A 21,366-nucleotide genomic window follows, 5' to 3' on the forward strand; every position below is an offset into this window, starting at 1 on the left:
CTCAGATATGACCTTCACTTTAACTACTAAAAATAAATAACATTTTATCTGTATCATACATATGATACAGATAGAACATTAACATAAGTGTTTTCTCAACTTAATTGACTTTATTTTAATTGCAAATTGAACTTAAAGTAATTCTTAAGTTTCTAACTAAAATACTACGGTATTATAGTAGCATACATGGACGTATGGAAGCAAATTAAAGCAATCACTATATGTGAGTTTCAACACAGCACATGCAAAACTTGTACAAATTTTCTCAATCTAACTTCAATATAGCTCGTGGGTTCTAAGCGTAGTTGAGAGCTTAGTGTCGACTTCAAGTATTTCAACTTGGCTCGAACGTTAATGATATTTCTTGTGTTTGGCTTTTGGATGCCATCAGGGATGCCATCACGAACTTCTCTGTCTGCAGGATTCAGAAGGTTTCTAGGTCTTGGGTTCTACCGGCACACTGGCTTGCGGGTCAAGCTCCTCGTCGTCTTTCAATTTCGTGGTCTTTTTAGTGTTTGTTTGTTCCCTTTGTCAAAAAAAAAAAAAAAAAAAAAAAAAAAAAAAAAAAAAAAAATTGGCTCGAACGAAAGGGATTTTTTCGTAGTGTAACTTGTTAGCATTCTTTGTTGTTTTCTTTAAATGTGTACTTTTTGTCTAAAGAAAAAATTAAACTTCAATATATAGCTGCTTATTAAGAGGCACCACCTTATCTACAAAGTTGCAATTGGATGAGACATCAAAAGTTTAATTACAAAATTACAATTGGATGAGACATCAAAAATTAAATCAATTGAATGCGACAACCTACGTGTTATCAAATCGTTTGATATTTGGCACATTCCATATAAAATTGACCAAATTATTGAAAATTACACTGTAAAAATTCTCAATTATTTTCCTTTCTTTGTATCTTATCACGTATTAGAAATTTCTCTTACCTTGTGATCACCAGAAAATTTACCAAATGGCTTTTACCCTGCTTGTTAAAAATATAATTAATTAATTTTGATTTCGCCAATCAAAACTAGTGGCACTATACTCCAAAAAAAACAAAAAAAGTAAATAAGTTGCCGTAGATGAAGGACTAATAGTACGGATTGGTACGTTTAAGTGTTGTTTGGACAAGACAAAGTTCATGTGGGTGTAGATAAATGTGATAGCCTGGCATTTGCATACATAATTTGGATGGGTTTATGAGTGAGTGGAGGCAAATCTTTCCCTCTTTCTGTTTATGTGCAACCAAACAGATATTATGTCTAACTAAAGATACAAGCCACATGACCATCAATGTTTCCCTTCAATTATTGGATCTTTTGGTATTTCATTTTTGTGTAGTTGGAATGATGTTTTTTTTTTAGATTCTATTCTCTATATAATCGTGTTGTCTAGGTAATTCCTTGTGAGTTTTATGTTCTAAAGTTATATTATAAATTTATAATTACAAATTGGAAGACTTTTATGTCATATATAGAGTTGTTTAATACGATAAAGAATAATTTAGTAAAATATACGAATTTACTATTTATCAACAGTAAATAGTATCAAGCGTTTCAAACAACCCGAATTATATTATCAACTTTGAACTAAAATAGGAGACTTTTGTTTTTTTAAAAAATAAAAAAAATAAAAATCCATTTTTTTTTATTTCATTTAAAATGATAATTAATCTCCTTTTCATTTATATTGTAAACAAAAATTATTCAACCATTCATCTTGATACAAGTTTTTTTATTTTATTTTAGATAATACAACGTTATAATAAATTGTATTACAACTATAACGATAATAATTTCATTATCAACATTATCAAGAAATAAATCACTTAAATGATATAAAGTTAAAACTAAAAACATTCTAATAGATCGATTTAAGATAGTATATTTCATGCATTGATCTATGTTAGGTAATTCATGCTCTCCATTTTAATGATTTTTACAGTTAATTTTGCTTTCACAAAATGCTAATTTCCTATTTCCCCATCCACGAGATGTGTATCCAAGTAAAACTATCGAGTAAAGAGGCTGATAATATGCTAAAATTATTTGTTATATAAATTTTTAAAAATATAATAACAACTTCTGCATAATTCAAATGAAACAAAATAATGCGATATATTGAAAATCAATTGACTATAAAATTATAGTCAGAATTTTAAAAGAAAATAAATAACCTAAATTAATTGCGTATAATCAAAAGAAGAGTATAGTCTTTGGCATTTTAAGTGTTATATTACAAATCCTACTGCATTAAAAAAAATTAGTTATTGATACACACCAATGTACGTAATGCATAGTATGGTGTATTTAGATAGGCACAAAGGCGGCTGATGAGAATCGATCCCAAAATCATCTAGAACTGGAAAGAGAGTTCTAACCACTTGAGTTATCCCTTACTGTCAACACTTTCTATTTAAAAAGTGTGAAAGTCTGCTAGATAATGACATTTGTTTCAAACATATTCCAACATTTGTCCTTTTTTTTTTTAGAAAGAACATTTGTCCATCTACAAGTTTTACAAATATTACATCGATTTATGGTTAAAAAAATTAATATCTCACATTCACATTGTAAATATCCAATACTCTATCATTAATAATTTAATATTGTTAAATTTTCTTTATTTCATTTGAAATTCTTTTTCATATGGTAACAAGTGTGTGACCTGGGCTTCGCCCTTTACTTAGAGTATTTTTTTTTTACAAGACTTTACTTATAGTATTTCATTTTTATAATAGACGTTTTAAAAGTCTAGCTTGTTAACTTTTATATTATGGGTAAATTAGAATACAATGACAAAAATAACTTATTTTGGATTTGTTTTATTTTTATTCTATATTTTAATACTTGTATTTATATATAAATGTGAATTAACAGAACATGATTTATTTTTAGCTAAGATGGTAATATAATACATGTTGTTTTCATTCAATGAGGTAAGGATACACGTGACACATACACAAACTTAGAAACAATCGTTTTTTTTTTCCACTTCAAAATTAGCATGAATTTAATAAATTTAACTAATTTTTTTTTTTATTCATTATATGACATATATCATATGATTTTGAAAAACAAAAAACCAAAATTTGAAAACCACAGTGATACCAAACTAACCTTAAATCACGGAATTTGACAATAATTATGACAAGGGCCTATTCTGATTTAGTAAACCGAGTTGAAATGAACTGAACTATACTGATTGGAGCTAAACTGAACTAAATTGAATTGTTTACGAGAGAAGGAGTTTAGGAACTGAGTTGAATTAAACTAATTGGAGCTGAATTGATCTGAAATTAAGCTGAATAGAACAGACCCTAATTACGAAGTATTACAAAAGCAACCACCGCGACGACAATCAACCGTTGGTGCACATGACTACGGAGTACATGAGAACAAGTAATCACAAAAAAGATTATAATAGTAGTATAAGAGATTTCATCTGGTACGACATGAAATAGAGTATGAAGCACCTGTAGAAAAATCAAATAAATATAATCACATAAATCCACGGCTTAAACATTAATTAATAATTACATGTAATTAATTAATTGATTATGGTTGGACTAATGACTGTTATAAGTGCCGTTTTGTACGGAATCTAAACACCTCATATGTCATTTTTGACAGTAGTTACAGTACTATATATTGACCCTTTATCATTAAAATATTTGATTAAAATTAAAAGGTTAGGTAAACTAACAACAATTTTCTTCCTGCCATTCTAAAAAAAAAGGCACAATATTTAGCAACCCTTTCCTATTTAATTTAACAAATTCCTTATTATCCTCATATTTGAAATTGGAGTATCAATTTTTATAAAAAAGAATCTGAGAGTATTTTTTAAAAACTCAATTTTTATTTGAGGCGAGTTTTCGAGTTTTAACGGGTTCTAGTAAAAGAATATATCGATACAATAAGGAAAGAAAAATAATTCAAGTGAAGTGTAATCAATCAATTAGGCCATTTATTGAATAAGGCTGGAAGCACATGGCTTTTGGTAGGTTTATAACTTTTATTTAGCAATTTCTAAATTAATTTTTGGCTTTTCCCTCTATTTTTTTAATTAATTATATTTATTTATTTAAATAAACAAAAAAAAAAATTAGCAGAATTTTTGAAAAAAAAAACATGAATGAAATTAGTATATTTATAAGTTAGGAGAGAGAAAGACCCATATTATGATTTGATGTTATCAACTGTTACTGCTTCGTTTCCACTTCTTTGGAATTTGGGTTATCTCACTTGTTATCTGGGTATACTGCCTTCTTCCTTCCAAACCCTACCTGATCCTTAAAAATCTCATTTTTTTTTATAATTATAATTTGTTTATATATTATTTTATCATACCTACCATTTTTCTGCTTTCTTATAGTTTTCATGGTCTTTTTGTTTGCAGCTTTCTTTATGGTTATGATCTGTAAATTAAGTTTTTAGTCCAAAAATAAAGGTGAAGTTAAGTTTTGAGTTCAGAAAAAATGGCTGAAAAGTCTGAAGTTTTGGAAGCAGTGCTGAAAGAAGCTGTTGATTTGGTAATGGATCTGTTTTTTTATTTTTTATTTTTGATGGGTATTTATGGCTAATTATTCTTGCTTAAAATTTGTAATTTTATTTGCTCATTTTGTTGGTAATTTTTAATTTTATTTGGAAAATTTGTGGGTGCAGGAGAATATACCTCTGGAAGAGGTCTTTGAGAATCTAAGATGTAGCAAAGAGGGGCTTACAACTGATGCTGCACAAGAAAGATTAACAATTTTTGGTCCCAATAAACTTGAGGAGAAAAGGGTAAGATTCTTGTTGTTTTTTTGCCATTTTTAGTAAATCATTTTTTTACATATTAATTATATATAATTTGTGTATTATAGTACAATTTTGCTGAATTATGATGATTATTTTTAATGATATTATGGATTATGTTGCTACTAATTAATGTGTAATGTTGTTGATATATTTACTCATGATTATAAATTATGGGTGTGGTTTAGGAGAGCAAATTCTTGAAGTTCTTGGGGTTTATGTGGAACCCTTTATCATGGGTTATGGAAGCTGCAGCTATTATGGCAATTGCTCTTGCTAATGGAGGGGTGAGAATTTCTTAATTTGCTTAGTGTACTGCTTAGGAAAATTTAGTGTTTTCGGAATCGTGATTTGTACCTTCTAAATTCATCAGGGCAAGCCTCCTGATTGGCAAGATTTTGTGGGAATTATTACATTGTTGGTGATTAACTCGACAATTAGCTTTATCGAAGAGAACAATGCTGGTAATGCAGCCGCTGCCCTCATGGCTCGTTTAGCTCCTAAAGCTAAGGTACTCACTAGACTACTTGTTTTGTTGAAGTCGTAATTCGTCCTTATAAATGGGATGTATTGATGTTAATATAATCGATTATGTTCTTTATTTGGGTTGCAACAATTGCTATGTAAAGGTCTTACGTAATGGAAGGTGGAGTGAGGAAGATGCAGCAGTATTGGTTCCTGGTGACATTATTAGTATCAAACTAGGGGACATAGTTCCAGCAGATGCTCGTCTTATGGACGGAGATCCTTTGAAGATTGATCAGGTAGGACATTTTAGTGATGTTATTGAAAGGATAGAATATTCTTAGACGATAAATTAGTTGCAATTAGTAACTGGAACCTGTATGGTTGCAGTCCTCATTGACGGGAGAGTCCCTTCCAGTTACAAAAGGCCCAGGGGATGGTGTATACTCTGGTTCTACTTGCAAACAAGGAGAAATTGAAGCTGTTGTCATTGCAACTGGTGTGCACACATTTTTTGGAAAGGCGGCTCACCTTGTTGATTCCACCAATCAAGTTGGTCATTTCCAACAGGCAAGTACAACAAATATGATGTGTTTATTTTGTTATTGATACTTTGTCATTTGTGATTAGCAGTCTAGCACCATTGCCCTTTCTACAGTTGTGGTGATGCTGAAATGTTGTGCAATTCTGTAGGTTTTAACAGCAATAGGGAACTTTTGTATCTGTTCTATTGCTGTTGGAATGCTAGTTGAAATCATCGTCATGTATCCTATTCAACATCGTGCATATCGCCCTGGAATTGACAATTTGCTTGTTCTTCTCATTGGAGGAATTCCTATTGCCATGCCCACTGTTCTATCAGTCACGATGGCAATCGGATCACATCGCCTAGCCCAGCAGGTTGGTTTTCCCTAGCAAGTGTTATTCATATTGACTAGTTTACTGCTTTATTGCTGTACAATGCTAAAAGTTACGTAATGAACTGCAGGGTGCCATTACAAAGAGAATGACTGCAATAGAGGAGATGGCTGGTATGGATGTTCTTTGCAGTGATAAAACTGGAACTTTGACATTGAACAAGCTCACAGTAGACAAAAATCTGATCGAGGCAAGTTCTGTAGCCTCTGTTACTTTATTTGAAAACCCATCATAGTTCATGCTATTCATATTCAAGTGAAATCTGTTGCAGGTATTTGCCAAAGGAGTGGATGCAGATACTGTTGTGCTTATGGCTGCTCAAGCCTCCAGGATAGAAAACCAGGATGCAATAGATGCTGCAATAGTTGGCATGCTGGCTGATCCAAAAGAGGTTGATTTATTGATCTCATGTTGTGTTTGTTTTATTCTTTTGCTTCTTCCTGCACTTTTTTTAGCTGATATGATCACTTTTTATAGGCTCGGGCTGGCATTCAAGAGGTTCACTTTCTGCCTTTCAACCCCACTGATAAAAGAACAGCATTGACTTATATTGACAGGGATGGTAAAATGCATAGGGTCAGCAAGGGTGCTCCAGAGCAGGTATGTTAGTAAAATCCCTTTTATCCAAATAACAGGTACTATATGTAGTTTGTTGACACACATCATAAATATTTTTTTTTAATTTTTTTTATTGCATTTCAGATTTTGAATCTGGCTCACAATAAGTCAGACATCGAACGAAGAGTTCATGCTGTTATAGACAAGTTTGCTGAACGAGGCTTGCGTTCACTTGCTGTTGCATACCAGGTGATTTTCTATCCCTTATGAAAGGAGTTTTTTCCAAAAGGGATAACTAATTATTGTTGAAAAATTATTGACAGTTTTTAATACTCTGTACATGCTCTTTCAGGAAGTTCCAGAGGGGAGGAAAGAAAGTCCTGGAAGTCCATGGCAATTCATTGGTCTCATGCCTCTCTTTGATCCACCAAGACATGACAGTGCAGATACTATAAGGAGAGCTTTGAATCTTGGAGTAAGTGTAAAAATGATCACTGGTAAGTTTGTCTAAACTCTGTAAGAACATTCTTTTTGGGCCTTTGGGGTGTATGCACTGGAAGCTAATGCAAATGTCATTGCCACAATGGCTGAAATTGTATCAGGTGATCAGCTGGCAATTGGAAAGGAAACTGGTCGTCGTTTGGGTATGGGTACTAACATGTACCCTTCATCGTCTTTACTTGGGCAGAGTAAGGATGATTCTATTACTTCTTTACCAATTGATGATCTGATTGAAAAAGCGGATGGGTTTGCTGGTGTTTTCCCTGGTAATTTACTACTATTGCAACCGCATTAAAGCCTCTTCCATTTACTTTCATTTTTGGGCAGATTATCTGCATGTTGGATTTATCGACATATATATTTGTGGCTTTTTGACATTTTAAATTAATCCAGAGCATAAATATGAAATTGTCAAGCGATTGCAAGCTCGGAAACATATTTGTGGAATGACTGGTGATGGAGTGAATGATGCTCCGGCTCTTAAGAAGGCTGATATTGGGATAGCTGTTGCTGATGCAACCGATGCTGCTCGTAGTGCTTCAGATATTGTTCTTACTGAGCCTGGTCTTAGTGTTATTATTAGTGCTGTTTTGACTAGTCGAGCAATCTTCCAGAGAATGAAAAATTATACCGTAAGTTTTTTCTTGGAATATTTTCTTCACATTTTGTGGTCTATTCAATAAGGAGGCAGTATTTACTTAAATGCCACTTTAACTTTCCGTGGCTTTACCTTTCTTCTTTCCTGCCTTGCAGATTTATGCTGTTTCTATTACCATTCGTATTGTGGTAAGTTACTGTCTGTGTTTTGAGAGAATTTTGTTGTACAGTCCCTGTGGCTGTTATATATGTGATTATTTCACAGATATTTTCTTACAGTTTTCCTTTCTAAATGACAGCTTGGCTTCATGCTATTGGCTCTTATATGGAAGTTTGATTTTCCACCCTTCATGGTTCTTATCATTGCCATTCTCAATGATGGTATGCTTTTGCTTTTGTTTTATGTGTTCTCATGTGTCATTTTCTCTCTATCTGATTCCTCCCCTCTTTCAAAATAATGTTAATTATTGACAAGATCTCATTCTAGTTCATTATAGATGTTAATTTCACCTTTTAAATCTCATATTATTTTTATCAATTTTTCACTTGAAGATGCAAACCCTGTGTTGTTGATTTATAGAGGCTTATAGTTGGTAATAGAATTTTAGAAGACCTTTAATCATGAAACTGCTGGGGTGTAAAATCTTTGATTGGGTTCTATCTAGATACTCTGCTTTACCACTGTAGAATAGTAAGTTTCAGCAGACTAGCAGAGCATGTAATACTGGCTTCTCATCTATTAGCCAATTGTATTGAGTTACAGGATTCTGTTGCTCATTTGTGCTCTCAGTTCATTCTAATCTACATTACTCTGGGTGGTTTGAGGAAAAAGGGAAGCAATACCCTACCACTGTGTATCTGTTAAAAGGAAAACCGACATAAGTCCCACCTCTCCAGTACTACTGATGAATACTCCTTTTTCCCTATCAGAGGAAGGAATGATTACTATGGAAAATTGTTCCAAAACCAACTTCGATGACTTTGAAACTCTGATCCTTTTCTGTGGAAGTTTATACATTATTCCAAAAATCAATTGTTCCATTGAAGAGCTTCTCAAATACATATGGTGTACTTATTCTTGCTGATTGACTATGATTTCGGCCTTCAGGTACCATTATGACCATATCGAAGGATAGGGTGAAGCCATCTCCTATGCCAGACAGCTGGAAGCTCTCTGAGATTTTTGCCACTGGAATTGTCATTGGCAGTTACTTGGCAATGATGACGGTGATATTTTTCTGGGCAGCATATGAGACTGATTTCTTTCCGGTATGTGGTTGTGCTTTTGACTAAACATAGTGTTGACTGTTGAATTTCAACTTTTTCTCTTATAATTTTTTATTTGTGTAGTTGCATCCACATTTCTGCATTGAGTTTTCATAGCCCATTAAGTTGACTAAGTTTTCTGGCCATTCTGCAGAGATTGTTTGGGGTTTCACACTTAAACAGACAATCAGCTACTACTGAAAGTGCACGTTTGGTTATCACGCACAAGCTTGCATCTGCTATATATCTTCAAGTCAGCACAATTAGTCAGGCTCTTATTTTTGTTACTCGATCTCGAAGTTGGTCATTTGTGGAGCGTCCTGGTCTATTTCTAGTTGGTGCTTTCATAATCGCCCAGCTGGTAAGTAGTTTTTATGTCATAATGTTCATTTCTTCGCTGACTTTTTAAGTTCATTTGCTTTGATTCCTAGGTTAGATCTTAATTCAGCTTTTCGACCTTGCAGGTTGCTACTTTGATTGCAGTATATGCAAATTGGGCCTTTGCTGCAATTGAAGGGATTGGTTGGGGTTGGGCTGGTGTCATTTGGCTATACAATCTCATCTTCTACATTCCACTTGATTTTGTCAAATTCCTCATCCGCTATGTATTGAGTGGAAGAGCTTGGGATCTTGTTATTGAACAAAGGGTATGGTTGGCAGCAAGTTATTGCTGGTGTAAACTTTGAGGAAAAACGTTATTTTTTTTGCAATTACTTACTGTTTTCTCTATATTTGCAGATTGCCTTCACCAAAAAGAAAGATTTTGGAAAGGAAGAACGTGAACTTAAGTGGGCACATGCACAAAGAACTCTCCATGGACTACAAGCACCAGAAGCGAAGATGTTCACTGAACGAACAAGCTATCATGAACTCAATCAAATGGCTGAAGAGGCCAAGAGAAGAGCAGAAATGGCAAGGTAACCTTTTTGTGAAGAAGGATGTCATTCAATGTTCCCTATGTTCCTTGGTTTTCTTTCTTTCTTTTTTTTTTTTTTTTTTTATTATTTTTTTTATACTGTGTATGCCCTAGATAGTAGTAAGATGCATGAAAAAGTTGGTACTAAACCACACTTTATAGCTTATACATAAAGGGGGAAAAAAAAACAGATTTTGACCCGAACAAGTACTTTGCTGTGCGACCTGGTGCATACAATGGAGATGTACAAATTCTCATTTGCTCACTTGAACTTACCTTGTTGCAGGTTGAGGGAACTTCTTACTCTTAAAGGACACGTGGATTCAGTGGTGAAACTAAAGGGGCTCGACATCGAGACTATCCAGGGATCATACACTGTTTGAGGTTAAACCCATGGTTATACAATAGCATTAAGTATAAAATGCTGAGCGTAAAGATAAGTACAGCATGTAGTTGTGAGTTAGTTTTTTTTTTTTTTTTTTTTTTTTTTTTTTTTTTTTTTTTTTTTTTTTTTTTTTTTTTTTCCCCTTACAAACAACTTCCTTATTTGTGTAAACATGCTTTTGCTATTATGAAATGAAAAGTTCTCATGGTTGGTTCTTGCCATCCATTTCCCATTCATGGTCTTCTCTACATTGCTGTTGCAACTTGCAAGTACGGCTTATAACATAACATAATTGTACAAGCTGTTACAGTCGGGCGCCTTAGATTTGTCGTTGTCCTTGAAGTTCCATTGCTATTGGTAAAAAGTACTTCGTATATAATTGTCACTTACATCTGTTAAATTAGCTAACAGAGAGGTTTTATACTCAAAAGGAACTTATTTGTGATTCAGAAGATCACTTGTGCTTTGAGGGTTTCGACGAGGAGCAAAGAATGATGCTGATTGCTTCTGATGGAGCAAAGAACTTATGGGTTACACCTCGTACAAGTTACTAGTAGACTCGACAACACCGATCTTCATTAACCCCAATTAAACTGTAACATAACTAAAGTTACATGACATTACTAGCACCTGAATTGAATTCAGGTATATAATGAGTGTATGTTCATCATTAAAATGATTTAGCAAAACAGAAAGAACGGTTAAAGCATCATTGCATCAGCATTTGATTTAGATGAGTATTTTTCGGTCTTTTGACATTGTAAGTGCATTTGCTGGTGGATAACACTAGCTTATTTTCTAACAATGTTAAGAGGCTTGTTTCTGCACGATTATTCCTGAAGCAGATTTTTCTTTGATGCTTCTGTTACAATGCTATAACTTTCAAAGCCTTCCATACCGTTCTTTGGAGAGTTGGAAATACGTCTACTTTCAGACGAATTGTAATCACCTATAACACCTATGGCAACTAACAAGGTGCGAAATGTCATTAGTGCTTACTCCAGTATAACAATAATTTCACTAATTGGCATTTATAACTTTTCGTCCACTGTTATTAGTCATATATGAGTATAAATAGACCTTTTTTTGTTTTTAAATGTTTTTGTTGTTTCTAGTTTATTATTGTCAAAGATTGTATAAATTTCAAGTTTATAAAAGTCTTACTTTATTTTTGGATTGTATTCTTGTGATTGATAATGCACTTGTCTTTTGACTCTTTTCTATCAATTCCATCCATTTCTTTCACATTTTGTAGTTTAAAGCATGTGGAACAGGACATGTAGAAAGTTGGCTCTTAAAGCCAAAACTGCAGTAATTGTGCCTTGACATTTTCTCTACTAGAGGAGTAGGAGGTTAGGGACCATCTTTACCTCTATTTTGTCGTCGCTCGCTCTCATAGCTTTGAATCTTATTTTTCTAAGAAGTACTTGGATCACAATAATGCAACTTCATCCCCAAATGTATGTTGTTATGATAAGGCATCGTAGAATTCGATTTAAATTATACAAGTATATACGAAGTACTCAAGTAAAAGTTGGAAATTTCTTGTTTCTGCATTTTATTATTGTGAAAATCATACAGCTCCCTTATGAGACTCACTAAGCTCTACACACCCAATAGGCTCTGCATCTATTTTCTTGGCATTTTCGCTACTGCCTTTATACTTAAACCATTTAGCACAGACAAGGAAATAAGCAAAATTGAAGGTACATAGTGCAGCTATCATGTAATAGAAGTAGTCTAGTTTCCCTTTGTTAAGATCCTCGTCTAACCAATCACCTGATGCGCCTTTTTTTGTTGTTCTATGAACTATGGAGATCAGAAAACTGCTTAAGTAGCTTGACATTCCGATGCCTAAAAAGAAAATGGATCCAGCAATGCTCCTCATGTTCTCCGGAAACTGTTTGTAGTAGAACTCTACTTGACCGATTGCCATGAATGCTTCAGCAAACCCTGCTATGCCTAAAGGAAAAACCAGCCAAAAACTTGACATTGAAGAAATCTCTCCTTTTCTTGGGAGATTTCCAAGAGTTGGTTGTGTAAGAGCAAGATTCCTGCGATGACTTTCTACTAACCCTGCCACAAGCATGGTTAGAATAGATAATATTATTCCGATTCCCATCCTTTGGAGGATTGTGATTCCCCCCTCTTTTCCCCTGATTTTTTCGAGGAATGGGACTAATACTCGGTCATAGATTGGGATCCAAACAGTGAGGCTTATCATCATGAAAACAATGTAGGATGAAGCTGGAATTTGAAAATTTGTTTTTCCAAGGCGTCTATTTGACTGAAGTGCTTGGAATATCACGTACGTGTGCATTTGCACAACAGGAACATGGTATATTATGGCTGATGCCCATATAGGTAACACTCTTAGTACACATTTCAACTCTTCTACCTGCTGCATCGTGCAGAGTTTCCAGGCGTCTACTGCTGACCCATCCGGTTTAATTTGGTCTTCAGAGGTTATAATCGCGGCTTTCTCAAGGAATCTGAAAAGATTTCATTACATTTTCAGTAGGTGTAACACAATATCTATTGAAAATCTAAACAATGCTGTCAACTTTCCAATCTAGTGCATTTTTCGTACCTGAACTGATTTGTGTGAGGTAATTTGGAGTTGATAGAATCAGAAGGCAAATATTTGAGTACAGATTCAAACTGATGAGAATTCGGGTGCTTCAGTTTTCTTTTTCTGACAGCAGCAACTATAACCTGCACTAAATTCACCATAGGACTACTTTCAGGCTTAACCTTCACATAGATCTTCGAGCCCATGAAAAACAGTATACACGCTAACAGCATAAGAGCCGCGGGAATGGCTAAACCAATACTCCAACTCACATTAGACTGCACATAAACTATCAGTGTCAGGGACACCATCTGTGCAAAAGTGTAAGTGAAGAAGTACCAATTGAAAAAACTGTTGATCCCTCGCTTTCCTGATTCTGTATTAGGGTTGAACTGATCAGCCCCGAAGGCTAAGTTACATGGCCTTATGCCTGCTGCTCCTACTATCAGCAGTCCGAACCCCATCAGCAAAAATGCTAACTGCCCTTGTGACGGTCCATTGCAGACTTTTGCTTCGTCGCCACAAGGGGATGGATGAAGTTTCTTGATTACTGATGTTAAGTCTATCACAAATAATCCCTGAAAACAGTTTGCAGAGAGTAAGATTTTGCTTATATTCAGGCACTTAATTGTAAAGTTTGAAAAGGTTTTTTTTTTTTTAGTTCGACTGTTCGAGTTTTCTGTTGTCCAAATCATCTGCTTAATCATTGCTAGTTATAGTATTATTTCAAGAAATAAAACTCTGCAACTTGAAAATGAAGCAGAAAAAAACAGGAACTAAAACATCCTAAATTTGATGTTAAGAGTTTGTTCAGAATCTCTGTCAGTTATGAGATTTCGGAAATTGTATATCGTATGATTTAAGCTGCATAACAAACCTTAAGTTAGTCATACGTATAGTTTTTACTACTTATGTTAATTTTGTCAAAGGACTGCAGAAATTAGAACTAACAGTCTAACTGCAAAGGTAAGCTGCAAGCATCTGACACTAAATCCTGCTATATTACTGTACTATTGCACCTTAGTTCAATTGTTGCTCTTTGAACATGGAAATACTTTCTGATAAGAGGATGCAAGAGGCAGATCAAAGTACCAAAAACGAGGCAATCGTAGCGAATCCCAAGGTGGTGTAGCGGCCAAAGTAAGTATCAGAAAGGAAAGCACCTAGCAGAGTTGCAAAGTTGGTTGTACCATTGAAGACAGTGATCAAAGTTGTTGCTGTTATAGTCTTCATGTTAAAAACTGTTGTTAAGTAGACCAACAAATTGGACAAGGTACCAATTGCCCCGAGCTTCTCAAATGTCTCGTTTCCTGAAATTTTGTACACAATGATTAGTTTGATTACAGTAGTACAAAAATCGCGATAATGGTATATTCTTACCTATGATGAAAGGCATGGCCTTTAATCCTTTGTAGTTGAGCTTTGGCTTTTCATTATCTACAACTGTTTTAGGTTCTTCCATGGCTATTCCTGAGGATTATGTTGCTTCTTTTGTTTTTATTAAGTTTATAGTGCTTTGCTTGAGTGAGCTCTTTATAAGTCAGAAATATTGGTGCTAAGTTTAATTATTGAAGGCTCTTTGATATAATGTTTACCTACCTTGACCTCTTTCCAAAAAGAGAAGTGAACCTTCCTTAAGAAAATTTCTATACCTCATCATGCTCTTTGATTTTTTCAAAATTTACAATACTGTATAGATGGTTAAAAATATGTCATATGAACGACGACTAAAACCTTTAGCAACGAGAACAATCTAGTGTTTATTATCTTCACCTAGGTAATTTTTCACTATTACACATTTGAACTAACTACGACATGTTATATTTGTGTATTAAACTCGTATAACTTTTAACCTGAATTCAACTTATTTGAAATTACTAACCCCAAACTTTAGCTTATATGAAATTATTGTTATTTTCCGAAATTGGCTAGATTTAGAGTATGATAGGACGGAGTAATAAGACACATCTATCCCTTGGACTAGAAAACAACTTTCCCTACCTTGTTTCTTGGGGTTCATACAATAAATTCCCTTGCATCTAAGAGTGCCACATTATCATGGTCACAACCACACATCATATATCATTCTCAACGGATTTTGCTCAATAATTTAAGGGTTAAATTAAACTGAATCAATTCTCTTTATACTCTGTAATAGAAAACAAAGTTTCTAATACGGAGTATAAATATATGATTGGTTTGAGAGTACGTCGAGTAAGACATTTTTAGTGTTACGAGACAAACTAGACGTCAGCTTGCCATTCCTACTTCCTTGCGCTCACACTATGATAACGTTGCTTGACAACGATATGAGTACTAAAGTCATCGCTATGACCGCCGATTTGCAAATGACATGTTAGATTGTTAATGGTATTTTATGCTGTCAAACCAAATCCAAAGAATCTTAGATAGTATATTAAATTGGTTTAAATAACAATTAAGATATCATATAGTATCAAATATTTGTTTATAATGTTCACCTTTCTCACTTTCTGTTGTGTTCTAGATTTATAGTATAAGGTTGGCAATCACTTACTGATTAGTGAACATGCACTATCAAACAAGATACACTCATACAAGTACATTTCATGATTGAAACATGAAATAGTGGTTGTCAAAAAAGATGAAGAAAAAAAGTTCTAAACTAAAAAAGCGCCTTTACATCTTTTTTAAAAGGTATTTTAACTTCTAAGGGTGTCAGCAAGACAAGGTGATATGGCGTAGATGATATTCGGTCTTAAATTAAATTAAGTTGGTGGATTTTGAAAAGGTTTTACTAGCATGTCACTTATCAATATTAAATTAAAAACTTTACCGACTAAATTAGTTGAATGTGCGCAATTAGAAGCTCTTTCTGGAGTTCTAGCTAGGCTATAGCTGGAGATGACTATCACATAAATCAATTCATGTAGACTATTTATGTGACCGTATAGGCTGATAGTGACTTCTCAATACTATTATGCCGCTATTCATTTATCTTCTTACGCGGCCTATCTAGCCTTGTAGTTGAATGCTTTGTTACGCCTCTTTGGTACATTCCATTTTCCATGTCTCTTAGCTAGTAATGGTGTTTGAGCAGCTTGGATGGTTCTCTTTGACTTTGGCTTCCTCCTCCCCCTCGAAATTATGAATTACGATAAGATTTGGAAGTTCAAATGTACGCGACTACTATGGAGTTTGAATAGCGGTTTTTCAATCTATCAATGATCCTAGATCGAGTGCAACATGTCTTAGTACATCCTAAATAAAACGAATTTCAAGTTTCATGATTATCAAGTTGTAAAACTGGTTGTACCTTGTACATGTTATAATCATTATTATTTATTTAATTATGTGGTTCTTGTACGTGCATGAACAAAAATTCTATCTTGATTGTGTCCGTGAATATTCTCAAGACACCCCTTGCATTGGTTCCACCTCCTCCTTTGGTTACAATATCTTTCTTCTCAAACAAAAGCTAAATCAACTCCTCTTACATCCCCTCAACAAACAAAAAGTTGTAGGAATTTAATGGGATATTCCATCAAATTTTTGTTCCTATTTAATTAAATTGACAACTACTGTAGTAATTATATGTTATTATGGTCCCCTAAGTTTTTATAGCCATTAATTGTGGGAAATGCATTCAATTTAAATAAATCCCCTATTGCCATTAACAAGATAGTATCTATCTATCATCTTAAGATGATAAGATTCCAACTTTGTGAAAAACAATTCTAGTACAATTATGTTACACTTAGTGACATCACTTTTAATATTTTTTTGGTCCCCATGTCATGTGTTGCTATAGTAGAAAATGACACATTTTCGTGGTGCAAAAGCACAATATTAGCTAGATATTATTTGGTGAATTTCATTGGCATCAAAATTTATTTTATCCGTAAAAATTTCCTTCTTATCACTTGAAAAACCTTTATACTGTATGGATTTATATACTTCTTTGATCAAACTTACTTTTGTTTGAATTTAGCTAAATATGTACTCGTTATATTTTCTGGTTGATTGAGCTTATTTTAATTGAAAATTGAATTTCGATAAAGCCTTTTCCTAAACATGTTTTTCTTATAGGCCGGCTAAGAAAATATATATCAAAGCTTTGGTCTTGGAATTGTAGGGATTGTAGAATTGTAATCATTCATTTTTTTTTCAATTCCAATCATGTGGTTACAACACAAAAATTGTAACATCATAAGATGAATTTAGAAACCTCTTGCTAAACGTGTTTTTCTTTTAGGGTTTGATGAGTAAGTAAAAAATAAAAAACTTTAATCTTGGAACTGTAGTAATTTGTAATCTTTCATTTTTCCTAACATGTTGTTTACAATACAAAAAATGTAACATCACGAGATTGGACTTAGAAATTTTCTCCCGATCCTAACATATTTTTCTTAGGGAAATTCCCTGTTTCTCATGGTGAGAAACAAATTTTATTTCTCACATGGCATTTTCGTAAATAAATTAACAACTTTATTCAATTGTGGAGCTCACAATAATGAAAAAGTTGTTGATTTATTCACAAAAATGTCATTATGAACCATGAGAAATCGGGGCATCCTCTTTTTCTTATAGGTTTTGTGCAAGTGGAAAAAAGACGTAACATCATAAGATTGAACTTAGAGAACCTCTTACTGTCTTTACTTGTATTAGTACAAATTAGAAGATCAAGAACTAAAATTTATGCATCAAGCTAAGACGACATAACTAAACTAAGCTAGTACTTGTTATATAATCTTCCATGTTCAAACAAGAGATATTTCGGATTTGATTTCATCTATACTTTCATCAGTAGAGGTACTAATACTTTCTCTATACCTATACCACTTTGAACACACCAAAAAATAGAAAAGATTAGCAAACTGTAAACAAGCAATGACATAATAAAAATAATCTAGCCTTGCTTTGTTCAAATCCTCGTTCAACCAACTTCCACTCTTTGAGTTCCTACTCATCTTATCAACAACAGACTGCAGGAAACTGCTTAAGTAACTCGAAACAGCCATCCCACAGAACAAGAACGCGCCACCAATGCTTCTCATGTTCTCTGGGAACTGCTTATAGTAAAATTCAACAAGCGAGATCATAGCAAATGCTTCTGACAGTCCTGAAAGTACTAAAGGAAGTATTAACCACATTGCTGAGAATGATGAAATCACACCTCTGTGAGGATCAACCTCTAGACTCGACTTAGTCAGAGCCAATACTCTTCTCCTCTGCTCAACTAGCCCGAAAACAACAAGGGCTATAATATTAAGACCCATACCAATCCCCAACTTCTGCAGGACTGTTATCCCATTTTCTTTTCCTGTCATTTTTCTGAGTTTCGGAACTACGATTCTGTCATAGACAGGTATCCAGATTGTCATTGCTAGCATGGAGAATATAGTGTAGGACGCAGCTGGAATCTTGAAGTTAGTTCCTCCTAGGCTTCTGTTGGACTGTAAGGCTTGGAATACGACGTAGTTTCCTGTCGTTACCATGGATATGGTGTAGAAGACACCAGAAATCCAAATGGGAAATACTCTGATTACACATTTTACTTGTTCTACATGCTGTACAGGACTAAGTTTCCAGGGGTTTGCTGCTGATCCTTCTGGATTGATTTTGTCGTCGTTTGTGATGATAGCTGCTTTGTCAAGGCATCTACAAAGCACAGAAAAACATCATCAGATTAGTTAATTGCAACTAACAATGCCAGTTACTAAAAGTCATTTTTTGCCAGTTACTAATAGTATTGTTTCCACTAGTGAGTTATCATAAGGAATCGTGGCGGTATTTTTTTCCGGACATCTAAAAATAGTATCAAGTATAACTGTCATACCTGAATTGATCAGAATGAGGGAACTTGGAGTTGATAGACTGATGAGGAACATGATCAAACAAGGAGAGGGAAGGCTTTTCCGGCAACTCCAAGCCGCGTTTCTTAAAAGCAGCAACCATGACCTGCACCACACTCACAAGGGGACTTCCTTGGGGCTTAACCATAACATACAACTTAGTCCCCAAGAAGAACAACGCACACGAAAGAAACATGAAAAAAGCCGGTATTGCAAGGCCTATACCCCAGCTAACATCAGTCTGAATGTACACAACCAAGGTTACAGAGATCATGATTGCGAATGTAAGCGTGAAGTAGTACCAGTTGAAGAAGCTACTGATCCCTCGTTTACCCGATTCTGTTTCCGGGTCAAACTGATCTGCTCCGAATGCTAAGTTACATGGCCTAATCCCCCCTGCTCCTATGATCAAAAATGCTAATCCTCCTAGCAAAAATGCTAGCTGCCCTGTTGTTGCTCCCACGCAATTTTCGCCTGTAGCGCAGTGTGGAGGGTGTAACGATGGTATTACGGCTGTCATTGTAAGAAATAGCATTCCCTACAATCAAAATTGACATAGGTTAACTTTAGAAATAATATTTCCTAATTTCAACCAAACGACCACTTAAAAAATCCGTAAAGTAACGTATGTTACCAAGAAAGAGGCGATGCTTGCGAACCCCAAGGTTTTGTACCGGCCAAAGTAGGTGTCACAAAGGTAAGCACCAAGGAGGGTTGCCAAATTGGCTGATCCATTGAAGATGTTAAGAACATTTGTAGCATTCATCCTATTCATGTTAAACACTGTGGTTAGATACACCAATAAATTGTGTGATGTTCCTATTGTTCCTAGCTTTTCAAACGTCTCATTTCCTGTACACAAGTATAACAAATTAGAAACTCTATTAGCATAATTTTTTTTTTTTTTTTTTTTTTTTTTTGCATAATTTACTAAAAATAACACCACTTTTATTGTTCATGTTCACTTTCTCCACCCTTTGATGTCACATGCACAAAGTTCAGCTCGTACCACTAGACCAAGACAAGGTCACAAAAGCATAACTACTTAATTGTATACACTTCCTTCGTTTTTTAATACTAACTAAACGGCATTTAAGAAAAAACGAAGAAATATTTTTTTTTCATTGTAAATCATAGATAATCTTCCTACAGTTATTGTAAAAATTAATGTGTAACAATTTTTATAAATTATCCATAAATTTATATTCCAAGCTATCTTTCACCAAAAACTAATTTTCCCGTTATCTCTAAAAAGTTTTATTTTAATTGAGACAATCACCGTTCAAACAAGAAGAATTTTTATAGACAGAAAAAATATTGTAAAAGAGAACGGAAAAAGGTGAGGGTATGACATAGGTACCTATAACAAATGGCATGGCTTTGACACCACTATACACGATCTTCTTCTTGTTATTCTCCTCCATGCTTTCTTTTTTATCAATCTCCATATTATTGCAACCTAGCAATGCAAAGAACTCTTCCCTTTTTTTTATTTTATATATTATTTATGGGAGATGAGAGTGTTAAGAAATATTGCTTCCTAAATACTTTTATTTGAAAATGTAGATCGGTTTATATAGATGGGAAAATGAACAAGTATCCTGAAATTTATTCTGACATTAATGTTGGTTGTCACTTTATAGCAAGCAGTAATGTGGTGCATATTATTTATCTAAGTTTTGGATTAATAATAGTCTCCAATTGGGATTTGTCATTTCCAATATAATGGTCCACAATAATGCATGCATGATTGAAGTATGATATACACAAGTAATTTAGTACTCCATTTTTAAAATAAATAATACGTAGTAAATAAATATTCTTATTTCAGTTTTAACTTTTTAAAAAAAGTTGTGTTAAAAAGATGAGAAAATATGTTATTTAGCATGTATGATTGTATATAAAGTAGAAAGAAATCGTGATTACCATGCCAACAATCGTTTAGAGACAACTTGATAAAAAACGTGGGACAATCTTTAAAAAAATAAAATAGGGAAATTTAGTTAAAACATCACAATTAATGCAGGAATTCAAATTTTGTTTTGTTTTTGCTTAAAACAATATTAATATTACAATATTGCATATGAATGATTTTATGTGAATGAGAATTCCGGACTATGGGATGAACACAACATATACACGCTTTTAGATGTCTTATCAATCTAGATATTATAAATTAAACCATCATATATATTTTGTGAATGAGGAATTCCTGCCTATGTAAAAATCAATTAATCATATATAGTATTAGGCGTTTGTTGTCGACATGTATATATGGAAAACTCCAACCATCTACCTAATTAAGAATACTTTTATTATTATTAACTAGTCTTTTGACCCGTACAATGCACGGGTTATTCATAAAAAAAATTGCATTGAAAGATGAATTATGAAATATCAATAAGCCACTATGGTCATAATGTGTGATAAATAATATGATTAAAGAAATTTAATCTTTGGAATTGTAATTGAAAATGGGGATTAAATAAGGGAGGGGTTAAAATTAAAGAGAGAAAAGGGTGGAGTGGTTAAATTAAAGAGAGAAAAGCAAAAGCTTGAAT

The 21,366-nt window shown here is 33.8% G+C and overlaps 3 protein-coding genes across 5 annotated transcripts; 1 reads left to right on the forward strand and 2 right to left on the reverse strand.

Annotated features, from left to right (window-relative positions):
- The first annotated feature begins 3,689 nt into the window (after positions 1-3,689).
- Positions 3,690-10,635, forward strand: LOC110700526 (ATPase 11, plasma membrane-type). 2 transcript variants are annotated; one of them, XM_021878077.1, is made up of 22 exons: positions 3,690-3,996; positions 4,396-4,528; positions 4,662-4,781; positions 4,982-5,080; positions 5,167-5,304; positions 5,423-5,557; positions 5,649-5,828; positions 5,952-6,158; positions 6,247-6,366; positions 6,448-6,567; positions 6,654-6,776; positions 6,879-6,983; positions 7,087-7,231; positions 7,337-7,501; positions 7,629-7,867; positions 7,989-8,021; positions 8,132-8,213; positions 8,941-9,101; positions 9,253-9,459; positions 9,563-9,745; positions 9,837-10,015; positions 10,301-10,635. In XM_021878077.1, exons 2-22 carry the CDS (start codon positions 4,475-4,477, stop codon positions 10,395-10,397), a joined length of 2,892 nt encoding a protein of 963 aa, XP_021733769.1. In that variant the 5' UTR covers positions 3,690-3,996; positions 4,396-4,474; the 3' UTR covers positions 10,398-10,635. The 2 variants fall into 2 exon arrangements, with proteins under 2 accessions (XP_021733769.1, XP_021733768.1); XM_021878076.1 differs by lacking the exon at positions 3,690-3,996 and adding an exon at positions 4,097-4,252.
- Positions 10,636-11,922: 1,287 nt separating this feature from the next.
- Positions 11,923-14,670, reverse strand: LOC110700527 (protein NRT1/ PTR FAMILY 2.11-like). The gene is made up of 4 exons (XM_021878078.1): positions 14,352-14,670; positions 14,064-14,281; positions 12,990-13,549; positions 11,923-12,891 (listed from the first exon to the last, which is right to left on the reverse strand). The coding sequence occupies exons 1-4, from the start codon at positions 14,431-14,433 to the stop codon at positions 11,973-11,975; spliced, it is 1,779 nt and encodes a 592-aa protein (XP_021733770.1). The 5' UTR covers positions 14,434-14,670; the 3' UTR covers positions 11,923-11,972.
- Positions 14,671-17,669: 2,999 nt separating this feature from the next.
- LOC110700528 (protein NRT1/ PTR FAMILY 2.11-like) lies at positions 17,670-20,436 on the reverse strand. Of its 2 annotated transcripts, none has more exons than XM_021878080.1 (4): positions 20,166-20,436; positions 19,440-19,572; positions 18,790-19,343; positions 17,670-18,611 (listed from the first exon to the last, which is right to left on the reverse strand). In XM_021878080.1, exons 2-4 carry the CDS (start codon positions 19,569-19,571, stop codon positions 17,711-17,713), a joined length of 1,587 nt encoding a protein of 528 aa, XP_021733772.1. In that variant the 5' UTR covers position 19,572; positions 20,166-20,436; the 3' UTR covers positions 17,670-17,710. The 2 variants fall into 2 exon arrangements, with proteins under 2 accessions (XP_021733772.1, XP_021733771.1); XM_021878079.1 differs by having other exon boundaries at positions 19,440-19,657.
- Positions 20,437-21,366: the final 930 nt, after the last annotated feature.

Source organism: Chenopodium quinoa, unplaced genomic scaffold, assembly GCF_001683475.1.
Source record: "Chenopodium quinoa cultivar QQ74 unplaced genomic scaffold, ASM168347v1, whole genome shotgun sequence".
Taxonomy (NCBI): Eukaryota; Viridiplantae; Streptophyta; class Magnoliopsida; order Caryophyllales; family Amaranthaceae; genus Chenopodium; species Chenopodium quinoa.

Excerpts from the sequence above, each read along its gene's own strand:
- LOC110700526 (XM_021878077.1), top strand. The coding sequence starts at position 4,475 with ATGGCTGAAAAGTCTGAAGTTTTGGAAGCAGTGCTGAAAGAAGCTGTT. Across the intron at positions 6,568-6,653 it reads TGCTGGCTGATCCAAAAGAG|GCTCGGGCTGGCATTCAAGA; the intron begins GTTGATTTATTG and ends CACTTTTTATAG. Across the intron at positions 9,746-9,836 it reads ATCTTGTTATTGAACAAAGG|ATTGCCTTCACCAAAAAGAA; the intron begins GTATGGTTGGCA and ends CTATATTTGCAG.
- LOC110700527 (XM_021878078.1), bottom strand. The coding sequence starts at position 14,433 with ATGGAAGAACCTAAAACAGTTGTAGATAATGAAAAGCCAAAGCTCAAC. Across the intron at positions 14,282-14,351 it reads GGCCATGCCTTTCATCATAG|GAAACGAGACATTTGAGAAG; the intron begins GTAAGAATATAC and ends ACAAAATTTCAG. Across the intron at positions 12,892-12,989 it reads CCTCACACAAATCAGTTCAG|ATTCCTTGAGAAAGCCGCGA; the intron begins GTACGAAAAATG and ends AAATCTTTTCAG.
- LOC110700528 (XM_021878079.1), bottom strand. The coding sequence starts at position 20,253 with ATGGAGATTGATAAAAAAGAAAGCATGGAGGAGAATAACAAGAAGAAG. Across the intron at positions 19,658-20,165 it reads AGCCATGCCATTTGTTATAG|GAAATGAGACGTTTGAAAAG; the intron begins GTACCTATGTCA and ends ACTTGTGTACAG. Across the intron at positions 19,344-19,439 it reads CAAGCATCGCCTCTTTCTTG|GGAATGCTATTTCTTACAAT; the intron begins GTAACATACGTT and ends TTTTGATTGTAG.